At 37.6% G+C, this 14,647-nt stretch overlaps 2 protein-coding genes across 2 annotated transcripts; one reads left to right on the top strand and one right to left on the bottom strand.

Annotated features, from left to right (window-relative positions):
* Positions 1–1,578: 1,578 nt before the first annotated feature.
* On the top strand, positions 1,579–11,604 carry LOC146471908 (protein SGT1 homolog). Its single transcript, XM_085120481.1, has 12 exons — positions 1,579–1,619; positions 1,703–1,751; positions 2,022–2,112; positions 2,754–2,823; positions 3,356–3,426; positions 3,628–3,681; positions 6,701–6,744; positions 7,391–7,596; positions 8,093–8,189; positions 8,850–8,957; positions 10,035–10,125; positions 10,789–11,604. The coding sequence occupies exons 1-12, from the start codon at positions 1,600–1,602 to the stop codon at positions 11,094–11,096; spliced, it is 1,209 nt and encodes a 402-aa protein (XP_084976607.1). The 5' UTR covers positions 1,579–1,599; the 3' UTR covers positions 11,097–11,604.
* A 1,000-nt stretch (positions 11,605–12,604) lies between these two features.
* On the bottom strand, positions 12,605–14,611 carry LOC146471907 (NTF2-related export protein 2-like). Its single transcript, XM_085120484.1, has 4 exons — positions 14,534–14,611; positions 14,371–14,457; positions 14,125–14,272; positions 12,605–13,294 (listed from the first exon to the last, which is right to left on the bottom strand). The coding sequence occupies exons 1-4, from the start codon at positions 14,549–14,551 to the stop codon at positions 13,134–13,136; spliced, it is 414 nt and encodes a 137-aa protein (XP_084976610.1). The 5' UTR covers positions 14,552–14,611; the 3' UTR covers positions 12,605–13,133.
* Between the last annotated feature and the right edge of the window lie 36 nt (positions 14,612–14,647).

Raw genomic sequence — 14,647 nt, 5'->3', positions numbered from 1 at the left:
GAGAAAAACATACGGCAGCACCACTACTCGAATAGGTATCTATTGATACATGTCATTCATTGATATCCACGTGGAACTTCATTCAAGAAAAAAAAAACAATGCTTCTGTTACGCTGCTTCTTTTCAAATTGAATTTAGTGCGACAATATTGACTTCGCTCATCTTTGAGTACTCATTTATCATTACCTTACAAGTTTGGAATGACACTGACAATCAGCCCTGACGTGTCAATTACAGTCAACCCAGGTCACGCGTGAACAATATTTCCAAGAATGAAATGAACATTCGAATTTCTCTTTGTAATGTCCGACGTGTGAATGGAATGTTGGACATTTCTCTGGAAATCGTTCCGAAAAAGACGCATTAACTGAAAAAAAAAAAACATTCAAAATACTTGGGAAACAATTGTTATTCTTGAAATATTCAATTTTGCAGTGTAAAGAAAAATTCATAGCTTTATACCGTCAATAAGCTAGGGAAATTTATACGGGAACTCTGAAATCTCGTTGGCGACTTTCAAAACTGACATGTAAATTTCAAAACTCCGTTCAAATTTCAAAAATATCGTTCACGCGTGACCTGGGTTGACTGGAACAAAAAGTATCATGGTTTGCGTTGTCCCACTGTAAGAATTAAATATTGCGATGTTATTCATCTTGTTCCGATGCTCTTGTTCTTGTTCTTATGTCAATGTAAATACAACAAACAGAAATTCTTAACATTTATACTGTGGCTCGCATGACTCGCGTGACTCGCATGGCTCGCTCGGCTCGCATGGCTCACACCTTGGCTCGCATGGCTCGCTGACTCGCAGATTTTTATCACTCGTTCATTTTTAGTACAAGATTTTGAAGCTGTTAATATTAATATTTCTTAAAAGATTCCAAAAATTGATTTTGATTAGCTTACGTGTAATATACATTATCTTGAGTCCATGGATTGAGATCAACCCTCTCAGTTTAACTTCTAACCCCCCTACAAATGTTTAAGAAATTACATCTTACCCCCCCCCCCCCCTACCCTGCGCTTTGGTTTAAGTTCAGACCCCCCTATTAATCTTAGAACCTCCTCCCCCCCCCCCCCCCTCCAGATAATTATTGCACAGTCCCTAAGTAATTTTGCCAACTTTTTTGTATGATCGAATATGACAGGAAAATTGACTGGAAAATTGACTTTTACTTTTTGATTTTGCACTTGAACAGACTCAATATTATTATTAGTTGCACCCTAGGGTAAGACTTCCGCTCGTTCCTCAACCTTTCGGCGTATAAGAGAACGATTATGCCCTGGTCTGACGACAGAAGTTTTCAAAGCCAGAGCAGGAGCCAAGAGTTCAGGGTGCATAGTGGGGCCACAGACCTCTACGAGCTTTGAGGGGGGTTATAACTTCTGCTTGGAAGAAACAGCCTTCTTTTCTCTTGCGTTTGTTTAGATCCCCAATGGAAAAATCTCAAAAACCTAAATTAATTCTTCTTCGATGGATCGTTACACCAGTTTTTTCGTAAGAAAGGCCCCACCCTCACCCCCTCGCACCTTGATAAGGCTAGGATGCTAAGCAGAAGGCCTGGTGACATAAAAACAACCTTGCTTATATCCAAGATGGCGAGCGATCTCGTAAGGTAAGTTCTTATATGTGCAATTTTTTTCCTTACCAACGTTGTTAAACGTAGATTCCTACTCACATATTTTAAATATTTTCTAGAGAGGGGAATGAAGCTTTCGTTGACGATGATTATGACCTCGCCTTGAAGGTATGTACGAGTTTATGGTGCTCAAAATCAGCTGTTTGAAAATCGGACAAATTGCTTAGTTTGCAAAAGTATTGAAAGCAACTCTAGTCGATTACTGTAGTATTAAAAGCATTTTTTGTTTTATTTTCGTATGCTGAAAGTTTTTTTGTTAATACTGATTGTATATGTGAAATCCGAGATTCATGTCACGTCGAAAATTTCGCGTATATTCAATTCAGCTTGAGGTGACTGGAGGAAAAGTTTTAGGTCTATTTTTTACTCTTTTTGCAGAAATACTCAGAAGCTATAGAGCTGAATGCGTATGATGCTGAGGTCTACTTGAAAAGAGCAGCAGCTAATATGAAGCTTTCAAAATATCAAGGTTAATGTGGTGTTCAATTTAATTTTAATCAGTAGAGTTTATTCCCTGTGGCCTGGGCTAATGCCAAAAACATTGGCATATCAAAAGCAGATAGTAAAACTGATGTGGCATATATATGCCTTACAATGACATTCACTCACATGGGGTGTGTACGTCACCTTATCCCTGTCCTGCATGTCAAATCAAAAGTTTGGGGATTAAACCAATCTGCAGAGTCAGTGGCATGTGCAAGCACAAGTATTGCTTGGTGTGGTTACCAAAATTTCCATGATGCATGCCAAATTTAGTATACTGAAGGAACTTGCTGAAAACAGCCATTAAGCTAATACCATTCAGAATGTTAATTTTCCACTCTAACTAAAAAATATTAAAATGTAAAGAGGAATGCTTTAAGAATAGAACTTTAAAAAAACACCAACATGTTCTTATGATACATGTAGGTGGAAATATCTCATTTTACTCCTGGGACTAAGAACTGATGTTCTATACTGGTCTAGCAACCTACACATGTCAATGCACATGCATAACTTCGAAAATCACAGACTGCACATGGCACATGCCAGTAAATGCCTTTGCAAAAGCAAGATCTTGTTAATTTCTTACTGCTTTGACCTGAATAGACCTAAAACTTTGAATTACAGCTGCTGTGGCAGATGCTGCATCAGCTGTCAGTTTACAGCCAACAAACTGCAAGGCACACTTAAGAAAAGGGTAAGAGACAGTGGTGCTATATGTATATTTAAACTGGTGATAATCTAATCTTCTAAGGACCCTTTCAGATTTTTTGCCCTGGATTGGTGCTAGGAATGGGGACTATTGTCAACACACATGTGGAATAAATTAAGCAGGCAGTCTTGACCTTTTTGTGGGTAGTACAGTGTACTTAGCAAATGTTCAAATGTTGGCTACCTGAGAAATCAGGTGTAGACTTGAGCCTGTGGAGTGTATGGCAACAGTATACAAGACTGTGCTTGAAAATACAATAGTGTCCATGTTTGGGCAAGATGCTTGATTTCTCACATAGGCACTAATGAAACATTATTTTCAACTACGTACTCCTTCTGTGGTGAGAAAAAATGGGCTTCTCACATTGCTTACCTTGCAAGAAACGTATGACAGGAATAGATGGAGGAAGCTTGCGTTCTTGTATTCAACAGCTGAATGATGGAAATATAATTGCAATAATAATAATTATTATTATTACTGATATTTGTATTAATATTTTTAAATAATTTTTTGACAGAATGGCACTTTTTCATCTTGAGGATTTCAGAGCTGCTAAACAGGCATTTTCAGATGCTTTACAGCTGGACAGTGAGTATAAATTTTCTTTCACATGCCTGCATGTCTACTTGTCTACACGTAGGTGTACAAAATCCTCTCTAAGATTTCTGGCAGGAGCTACAGTTTGTATGACTGTGTTACAAGTATAGAATATTTTTGTGTAACTGGTTTAAAGTGTATCCTATGTATTAATTGTAGACTTTTATTCCTGCAAATTTTGTTATTTTGCAGAAGAAAACAAGGAGTTAAAGATGTGGGTTAGAAAATGTGATGCTGAACTGGATCGTAAGTATGATTTCAAATGAAAGATCTACAACTGCAGACAAAATTAGTTGAAACACTTCGGTTAACACCCAAGATAACGAACGTGCCTATAATATAACGCGTACTCGCCCTCTCTCCCCTTCAATGTTGTGTTCGTAGCGTGTCTTTCACTCCAGCTCGGTGAAATTCAACATTGAAGGGGAAAAGGGGAAGAAGGAAGGGAACCGTTTCAACAATTTTGTCTGAGCGTGTCTTTTTTGTAGCAAATTAGAGAAAATATGTTATCTTCAGCGTATACGGACAGAGATGCTTGGGAGTTTTCGTTACCTTTGGTAGTTGCTAGATTTCATTTAATTTGTCTATGTGTTAGCAGTGATTAATAGAATTAGAAAGCGTTTAAAAAAAAAACACACACAGTTTTTTGAGGAGATTTTTAGCAAAGACATCGAGTTTCTACACAGTGTAGGAAATGGCGTTTTGTCCAGTCACAGTAATATGGCTGACGGTGAAGTAGGCTTGTCAGGAGAGACGTACTCCGACTTGCCAACATTGAGGTCTAGGCAACTTCGAATGGTTTATTTAGTAACTTATAGTCAAGGAAATCTGGAGTTGTAGCTACACAGGAAGAATGTTCCAGAGCTAACATCAAATAATTGATGTGGTGACGCGCGCGTGCGCCACGTGTGACGGTTCACCATGTCTCTTTTAGGATTTACGCCTTTTAAAAAAGAGCTCATGAGCTGTTAATGCAGATGTCAATTGTACAGTTTACTGTCTGAGTTTCAAGCAAAACTTTATAGAAATAATGTATTATTTGTGCGAATCAGCAACGGTTCACCATGGTGAACCGTTTATTAAAAAGACAATTATCCTGTTTACTTTACACGCAACGGTTCACCATGGTGAACCGTTGGTATCTGCCCAAGGAAACATTGCAGGAAACTAAATATTAGCAAAAGTTGTGTGTGTTATCCTTTACTTGTTAGTGTACAGCTAATGGTACACAGAACGAGTTACTTTCACAGGCAAAAACAAGTTATGATGTTATGGAATTCACTTCACCATTGTACCATGGCAGCACGCATGAATAATTAATAGGTGAACTGAGTGGTGAAATTCACCACATCTGTTTCAATACAGTGTAATTCATCATTTGCACTACTGAAAAGAAATAATAAGATCTAATTGTTCATGGCAATGCATGCTGAATAATAAATAACGTTTTTATAGCTTTATTTCAACACACAAAAGCGGCAACACTGCGCAGGTTCCTGAAACGAAGCGTGACACAAACCCATGTAACAATTTTTAATCTTGGAGTAAATCTTTGTGTCAGTCAACGCTCAGACAACTGCAGACAAAATTAGTTGAAACACTTCGGTTAACACCCAAGATAACGAACGTGCCTATAATATAACGCGTACTCGCCCTCTCTCCCCTTCAATGTTGTGTTCGTAGCGTGTCTTTCACTCCAGCTCGGTGAAATTCAACATTGAAGGGGAAAAGGGGAAGAAGGAAGGGAACCGTTTCAACAATTTTGTCTGAGCGTGTCTTTTTTGTAGCAAATTAGAGAAAATATGTTATCTTCAGCGTATACGGACAGAGATGCTTGGGAGTTTTCGTTACCTTTGGTAGTTGCTAGATTTCATTTAATTTGTCTATGTGTTAGCGGTGATTAATAGAATTAGAAAGCGTTTAAAAAAAAAACACACACAGTTTTTTGAGGAGATTTTTAGCAAAGACATCGAGTTTCTACACAGTGTAGGAAATGGCGTTTTGTCCAGTCACAGTAATATGGCTGACGGTGAAGTAGGCTTGTCAGGAGAGACGTACTCCGACTTGCCATCATTGAGGTCTAGGCAACTTCGAATGGTTTATTTAGTAACTTATAGTCAAGGAAATCTGGAGTTGTAGCTACACAGGAAGAATGTTCCAGAGCTAACATCAAATAATTGATGTGGTGACGCGCGCGTGCGCCACGTGTGACGGTTCACCATGTCTCTTTTAGGATTTACGCCTTTTAAAAAAGAGCTCATGAGCTGTTAATGCAGATGTCAATTGTACAGTTTACTGTCTGAGTTTCAAGCAAAACTTTATAGAAATAATGTATTATTTGTGCGAATCAGCAACGGTTCACCATGGTGAACCGTTTATTAAAAAGACAATTATCCTGTTTACTTTACACGCAACGGTTCACCATGGTGAACCGTTGGTATCTGCCCAAGGAAACATTGCAGGAAACTAAATATTAGCAAAAGTTGTGTGTGTTATCCTTTACTTGTTAGTGTACAGCTAATGGTACACAGAACGAGTTACTTTCACAGGCAAAAACAAGTTATGATGTTATGGAATTCACTTCACCATTGTACCATGGCAGCACGCATGAATAATTAATAGGTGAACTGAGTGGTGAAATTCACCACATCTGTTTCAATACAGTGTAATTCATCATTTGCACTACTGAAAAGAAATAATAAGTTCTAATTGTTCATGGCAATGCATGCTGAATAATAAATAACGTTTTTATAGCTTTATTTCAACACACAAAAGCGGCAACACTGCGCAGGTTCCTGAAACGAAGCGTGACACAAACCCATGTAACAATTTTTAATCTTGGAGTAAATCTTTGCGTCAGTCAACGCTCAGACAACTGCAGACAAAATTAGTTGAAACACTTCGGTTAACACCCAAGATAACGAACGTGCCTATAATATAACGCGTACTCGCCCTCTCTCCCCTTCAATGTTGTGTTCGTAGCGTGTCTTTCACTCCGGCTCGGTGAAATTCAACATTGAAGGGGAAAAGGGGAAGAAGGAAGGGAACCGTTTCAACAATTTTGTCTGAGCGTGTAGCTCAGCCAATCGTAAGGGTAGCAAATTAATGTTCTTTCAAAATGTACATGTACTATCTCATAAAATGTTAGTCAAGTGTTAATCAGTTTTGTTGTTCAACAGATACTGTACATATACATGTAGCTGGGTAAGTTGAAGAGTATATATAACATGTTACTTATCACTAACTTGTTTTTTGTTATATTTAGTGGCAGAAAATGAGGCAAAACTTGGAGCAGACTCTGATGAAAAGGTATGTGATTTCAATACTGGCAAGCTTCTAAGGAAAGGGGTATCTGACTAGTCCTACTGAAGGAATGTTGTGTCAAGAACAGTGTATCATGACTATATTGTTGTGAGTTGTATACATGTGGTTTTAGTCTTTTTAAATGTTTTTAACACTGTGCAAGTGTATATGACAGAACTTTTTATTGCCTGATCAAATGCTAATTATTATTGTTCTTGTATGAAAATTAAAGAAAAAATTCATTATATCAATTTTTCTTCCCTGTGTTTGATGCGTACAAAATCTTCAAATTTGTCTTCTGGTTGGGTGCAATACTGCGCAAGACGGGAGACTGGGATCGGTACACATAGGGCTGTGATGTCAATTGATACAGGAAAGCTTAGTCTTGTGGTTTCTCTATTCCTCAGTTGCTTCATTCCAAGTATTCAACAATCTCATTCGTTTTCGTCCTCTGCCGACATAAACAACTGAGGAATAGAGAATTTGCTAGACTAGCATCCCCGTGTTGATATCACAGCCCTACTAACCCAGTCTCCTGTCTTGCGTGGTATTGTTCCCAATCGGAAATGAAATGTGACACTCTTATACACCTTTTATACTTCCTTTTCCCTTTGTTTTACCTTCCTCCACTCAACTGTTAATTAATCTTTAGGTTGTTGTTGGTGTGGCAAGTGGAGAAGATTCACAAACACCACAAACAGTACAGAGTACCAAAGCTGATGAACTTACCCCAGTCAATGGGGCACCTGGTGCTGATGCAGCAACTGTTGCTGATTCCTCTGCGTCAACGTCTTCTGTTACTGAGGCTCAGAATCGTCATGAACAACCACAGGCACCTGCAGCACCTCCAAAACCACGGTAATTTGGCAGATGATTGTTTATCGTAAAATGAATTTAACTTTCAGTTTGCCAGCCAGTCAGTTATAAACAGTATGCCTGTCTTTCTGCCCATCCTTCAGTGCATGCCTGCCTAGTCAGTTAGTCAGTCCATGAAATATTCACTCATGTCTAATCAGTCAGTCAGTCAGTCAGTCAGTTAGCTAGCCATTGGCCATCAGTCAGTCAATGAATTATTTACTCATGTCTAGTCAGTCAGTCAGCCATTGACCATCCATCAGTAAGTCAATCAATACAGGTGTCAGTCAGTCAGTTAGTCCACTGTCAGTCAGTCAGTCAGTCAGTCAATGAATTACTTACTTATTGATATCTTTGTCTACAAGGCCATTTTTTTTTTGCTTGTTTAATTATATTCATTTAATTTGTTTTTCAGTTGTGGGTTGGTTCCTTGGTCCATTTACAATAAACCAGCTTAGCTATTTAACTCACCTTTTGATCTCTTTGTCATTCTGTACAGATATGATTGGTACCAAACAGAAACTCATGTTGTAGTAACGTTAATGATAAAGAACACAAAACAGGAAAATGTTAGTGTGGAATATGGTGAAAACACGGTAAGTTACACTCGTGCTTTTATAAGCATGTAGCTTATATCCTATATTTTCCACTGCACAAAATGGATTTTTACTTTGTTCTTTTTTGTACCACAAGAAGAACAGTGTAAGTTAAAACAATGACCTATACCTGCCAACTTTTTCTAAGTCAAACGCACAAGATTTTTGTCTCGTCATGACCGGGATTTCCGGAAACATCCGAGCCACTTCCGAAGATTTCCGACGATTTTCCGAAGACTTCCGAACATTGCCGAAAATGGACGACGATATTCCGACGACCTTTGAACACTTACGATTCAAACGGATTGTAGACATTTGAAAGCTTTTGCGATTGTTATAAGGAGCAAAGAAATAATACATAACAAATCTGAAATGAAATAAAGTTTTTTTAGAACAACTCGTTCAGATTTGTGAGTCAGGCATGAGAAATTGTCCTTGATGCGTGAGATCGATGTCTCTAGTCCCAAGGGGTGAGACTCACGCATAATGCGTGAGAGTTGGCAGGTATAATGACCATGGGCATGTGTGCAAAATTTTTCAGGCGGGGGGAGTGGTTGAAGGTGATTTGGCCGACTGGTACACGTTGCCCACTGGTGCTCATACCACAGAGATGGTGGTGTTACTCACTTACTAATAATCTATTATCATTTTGATGTTCAGTTAAGTGCAGCAGTGAAGCTTCCAAGTGGCAGTGAGTTCATTTTGGAATTGGATCTTTCTCGTGCTATAGTTCCTGCACAGTGTAAAACAAGAATAATGTCAACAAAGGTAAAGCAGCTGTAAGTCACACTCCATCTACAGGTGACAGGATGTTTGTCCTATGAACCTAGTTTATATTAATGGCCTTAGCTTCCACAAGTCTCCTGTAGTTCAGTGGTAGAGCAGCCAACCTTAGTAATCAGAAGGTTATAGGTTTGACTCCTGATAGGAGCACTCAGATTTTCTTTTTCCGAGTTGTCTGTGTCACTCACTGAATAATACATCATTCTCATACAATTAAGGTGATTCCGTTGAATTGCATTGCGCATCCTTGCTGCGCATAATTTTTTTGCGTCATTTAGCGCGCGCACGAGCGCGCGCACGCACAACATTACGGGATTTCCTTGAGGTTAAGCTCGGCAGGAAAATAAATGGTCCTTTTCTTCTAAACGAGCGCGGTGACCCCCATTTTTTAATGCATCAATTTAAATGTCATACGGTTGACCACTATATATTGCGATTTAAAGAAAAGTTTAATACTCTACTTTGAGATATTTTTATTTGAATGCTTTAAAAAGCACGTATTAAGGTAGTGCTGCTTACGTGCACACGCGGCAAAATCTTTAATTTCTTTCATAATCTTTATTCCAGTTCAATTAAAATAGTTTGATGTGTAAGATTAAAGTAAATTTTGTTGAACTGCTTCGATATTTTAATGCAAGAAATTAATTTTTATAGATATGATAGTTCCCTTTTCTGGTTACTAGCGTTCCTAATATAAACCTCGTGGGTCATCTATTTACTATAATAGCCATCCAGGTTGCACAAAAACGAGCATGGTGACCCCCATTTTTTATTGCATTTTTGTAATGCTCATAACATAGTCATGAACTGGACCAAGTCTTAGACAATTTTTAATACTCCTTCTTTTTCAACGGAATCACCTTAAGTTATTGACCAGGGTTAGTGGGAACCTTGTTTCCAATTTAATTACTAATCAATAATTAAAAGGTTTTTCCAAATGAAGTCATGATGGCCTTGAAACATCAGATTTTCTCACTTATTTTCAGATTAAAGTTATAGTTCATATTATTTTCTGCATAATTTTATTTGTAAAAATCAACTTGTGGATGTGTTGACTTGTAGGTTGAGCTGAAGATGAAAAAGGCTGATGGTATAAGATGGTCATCCCTTGAAGCAGATGATGACATTAAATTAACACCACATCCTACAAAAGGTAGGTCTTGGAAGACACTTATCTGCTTCAGTTCAAAATAAAACTTCAAAATTCAAAGAAAATCATTAATTATTAATGATTTTCTTTGAATTTTGAAGTTGTTCTTGAACCATAAGTCAAGTATGTTCGTAGCTTTCACCTGTCCACAGAAATGTACACTAGACATAGATGTTTTCTAACATGATTTCCACTGTGATTATTTTGACAAAGAGCAGTGGCGAAAAGTGAATCAACTGTCCAAGTTTTGACCACTTTAGGTACTGTGGTGACTAGGTTATGGTTACCTAACACTTGCTTTAATTTATATTACATTAAATTGTCTTTATATAAGTAAACTGTATTTTTTTTTCTATAATTATTTTTCTTACATATACTCTTAGCTTGGTCCAACAAGCACTCTGTGTGCTTTGTATACTTACCAAGGGGAAATAAACTTCTTACACACTTTTTCACTTCTTACAAGCACTTGTACTACAGGAAACCCTTTTTTGTTGTGTTTTGTTTTTTTAAACACTGTTAATTTCTTGTTCGGGATTTTAGAGCATTAATTTTCATGTGCTTCTCTTTAAATCTGAATGAAAATAAAATTGCCTAAATGTACCTTCCTATCCTTTAAGACCTTAAACTTCCTCCATTGTATGCATTTTGTCTTATTTACCCTAGAAAAAACAAGCGCTGACTCTTCTGTGCATAAATATCCTTCCTCGAGACATGTGGGCAAAGACTGGGATAAAGTTGCAGCCCAGATTGCAAAGGACGAGAAAGATGAAAAACTCGAAGGAGAAGCGGCTTTGAATCAACTATTCCAACAGATTTACGGTGATGGCAGTGATGAAGTCCGGAAGGCAATGAATAAATCATTTGTTGAATCTGGTGGAACTGTATTGAGTACCAATTGGAGTGAAGTCAAGCAAGGACATGTTGATTGTAAACCTCCTGATGGAATGGAATGGAAAAATTGGGAGAAGTGAAAAAGAACTTACTGAAATTGAATGAGACATGAACTTGTTTAATTTCCAAGTTCGTAGTGTTTGTCTGTAAACTAAGCAAAGCAAGCTTAGAATAATTTCAGTTTCTCAACATAACATTGGTGTTTGGTTGTTATGAGATTGACTGCTAAAACAAGTTAGTGTTCCAAAAGTAGGCAAGCTAAGGGGGGAGAGGGGGGATACTGGTACAACTTTCAAATGGGTATGAGTTTATATCCCACTTCCCTCTTGTGGTTGTGAAACCACTCCAAGTTCTTTGTTTGTTCAAGTCCTACCGGTGCGAATGTGAGTTCACCCTAGTAGCTGTATCGGATCAACATTCTTACTCTGGTGCAAAAACTCAGATAATAATTTGTGGTTTCATGCAAACATAGTGTGAGTGTTCATGTTGTATTCCTTTCAGTTTAAAACATTTCTTTGTACAATGAAACACATCATCTTAAAAAGGTTCTAAGTAAACATGGTAATAAATTTTCATCTTGTACCATAATGAATGTTTCACCGGTGTCACGTAAACACAGTGGCCCTAAATCCAGGTTTCCGGATCAATAATTTGATTTTGTGCCCCATAGTTTGGGAATTTGCAACTTGAACAATCCACATGCTTTACGTCTAAGGTGGATCTTTCTCAAGGTCTTGCCTTACCTCAAGCTGAATGCCTTTGGATTGAGGGTGAGACAGAAGGCAAATTGACCAGCTGTCAGATGTGGTTTGTTCAGCAGTTTTGAGCATTTGAACGCAGTTGTCATTAAGCTTTGGTGAAGCCAGCTCCACAGTGAAAATAACTAGTCATGTAATATAGCAAACACAAGGAGCAATATTTCATCCAATTTCTAACACTGAGAATTATTTTGAAAACTGAGCCTCACCCAAGTTCTTTTAACCAACTTTGAGGTGTTTGGAAATCACTCTTTTGATTTTTTTTAGTTTCTCAAACCATTAACAGTTTTTGGAGAAAATCAAAGCAAAGGTCCACTTAATTTTATGATAATAATTATCATAATTATTAAGATCACTTTTCCAAACCTCCATCACGGTAGTGATTTCCTTTGTTTCCCCTTCATGAATTATTAATGAGTTTGAGAATATTAAAAGAACATCTTCCATAGCCAGGTTTCTTCACAGTACAAATGTAGTTGCCAGCATGATAGCCAGCTGTGCAAAAATGACAGTCTTGTATTCACACCTTTTTTTTCTGGCAAGGAAGTTACATTAAAAAAAATTGCCAGTCTGCTTAACTGTTTTAAGGAGGCTGTTAAATTTAATAAATTATGAGCGTATTTTTCAACAATTGGACATGACTGTTGTTTGATACGTGCAGTTTGGTTTAAATAAAAAAGTTGAAGTGCTCTTCTTCCTCCTGTCTTCTAAAGAATAACTTGATTTTTTGGCTTTGCTTTTCTTATAAACAGAGCAAAAACCAGAGAAAATATTTGATTAAATTAGAGGGCTGCATGCTAAATAAGAGCCGTCCGACTATTTGGTAGAAGTCACTTTTAACTTTTTATTGCACAATCTTTTAGTGACCTCAAGACTGCTTTGCTATTACTAACAAAACAAACTTCAATAAATAAACAAAAAAGGTTATTCATTGGAGGCATCAACTGCACCAAGGAAGTGCTGCCCCATCAGTGTGGAATATTTCCCTTTCTTTTTTTTCTTCAAATGCATTTTGTCCAGCTGCAAAGAAGCCTTAAAATTTCAGGATTATGTTAAGCAGCTGTGTACCAATTTTCCAGCTACACCAGTCCATCTTGTGAGCTGATATATAAAGACATCCACTGGCTTAAAACTGTTTTTGTAACATACATCTACAGTTTCATAGTGATTAAGTTCATCTGTTTTTCCAATGATCTGATCTTGCAGACTTTTCTCTGGCTTATTACCAATGTATAAACTCACTTTATAGATCTCTGTTGGTACCCAAGGTACAAGTGAGCCACTGTAGTAAGCTTCACTCTAGTATGTTTAAGAATATGCATGGCTTTGAATAATGGAAATTCGTTCAGCTGTGTGGCATCATTCTATAAATCTGAAGCAGTCACTTGCCACCTTCCACACTTTTCCACCTTCAGCAGTTAACAGAAAGTTTTGAGAAAAGAGTTCAGCTTTACGACCATCAAACTTGACTAAACCTTCAACAACAACCAGGACTGTAGTTTGACCAGGAATTGCTTGATCTGAAAATAAAAATAATAAGTACAAATTTTAACAAAAATTAGTACGTCTAGAGGTTCATAATACATCAACCGTAAGGAGAAATATTAATGAGGTAAAGGAATACTGGCAGGTCCAAAGGCTGACATACATAATGAGGTTGGGGTGCCTTAGAGTTTCTTAGGGCAGGGCCCAGTTGCTCGAAAGCCGATTAAGGCTAATCCACGATTAAAAGTTGACCGAGGTTTTCATCTCACTCGTTAACACAGTAATGTTTTTAAAAGCTATTTTTAAGCTAATGGTAAAGAAAAGTCTAGGTCAAAACTGATGGACAAAAATTTTTTGGAAGAATATTAATTATTTTATTGGTTTGTGATTAATCTCGAATCAAAGTTCCCGTTAGTCCAGGATTAGCTTAATCAGGCTTTGAACAACTGAGCCCAGATGGATTGATCTCCCATGGCCAAAGTTTTTTCCATAAAAAAATGCCAGTAGATACCAAGTGGCATTCCAAGCCAAAGGTGTCCATAGATGTTCCACTCATCCACTGGACAAGTTCTTTTCACTCTTGTTCTTGGGGAGGGGGGAGTGGGATGAGGGGTACACCCTGCTGTTAAAGCATATGGTCGGTAATAGCAAGGACTTGACAGGACAAATTAAGAATTTTTAAAATCAAATAGAGAAGAAGATTCAGTTTGTGGTTGTTGTTGTTCTTATTTTTTTTTAATTTTTTGTTTGTTTGTTATACACCAATTTTAAGTGGTTCCTTGACAACTGGGATGGGAATAACTACCGCATGCCTCCTTTAAACTGAAACTTCTTGTTTTGAAAACCAAAATAATTATATAAATACCTGACACTGGCTGACAATCCAGTGAGTGCAGCGTGTGTTCCGTAGCAGGAAGACTGTTGAAAAATTCAGTGACTTTTTCTGAACCACCTTTTACTACATTTCCGTTCCACACGATCGTTGTTTCCGCCGAATACAATTTTGACATGAGCTGTAAAGCAAAATAATCAGTAAGTTTAGAGGGACGACAAAATGCGAAAACTAAGCTTAAAAGAGAATTAATTCTTCGACGAAATAAGGTTAACTCACATGGCGTCGTTTGTCGAACGTTTCATAGTAAACGTTGCTGAATTCCTCGCCCGCTTGTGTTGCTTGTTCAGCTGCATTTCTTATTCCCTAGATAGGAAAGCGAAAGAACGTTAAAACATTGAGACTACAACGATACACTCCAAAACAAATAAAAAAGACTCACATCAGCTTTGGCCGCCATTTTGTTTCTTCCCGACGAAATGTGTCCTCATACATGTACAACCGTCCTTTCACATAGAAGCCGCTGAAAGAAGAAATGACGGCTCAAAGGAGTGGC

Source organism: Pavona decussata, unplaced genomic scaffold (genome assembly GCF_977016875.1).
Source record: "Pavona decussata unplaced genomic scaffold, jaPavDecu1.1 SCAFFOLD_102, whole genome shotgun sequence".
Classification (NCBI taxonomy): domain Eukaryota; kingdom Metazoa; phylum Cnidaria; class Anthozoa; order Scleractinia; family Agariciidae; genus Pavona; species Pavona decussata.
Note: the sequence above shows the minus strand (reverse complement) of the source record. Positions and strands in the feature narration are given on the sequence as shown.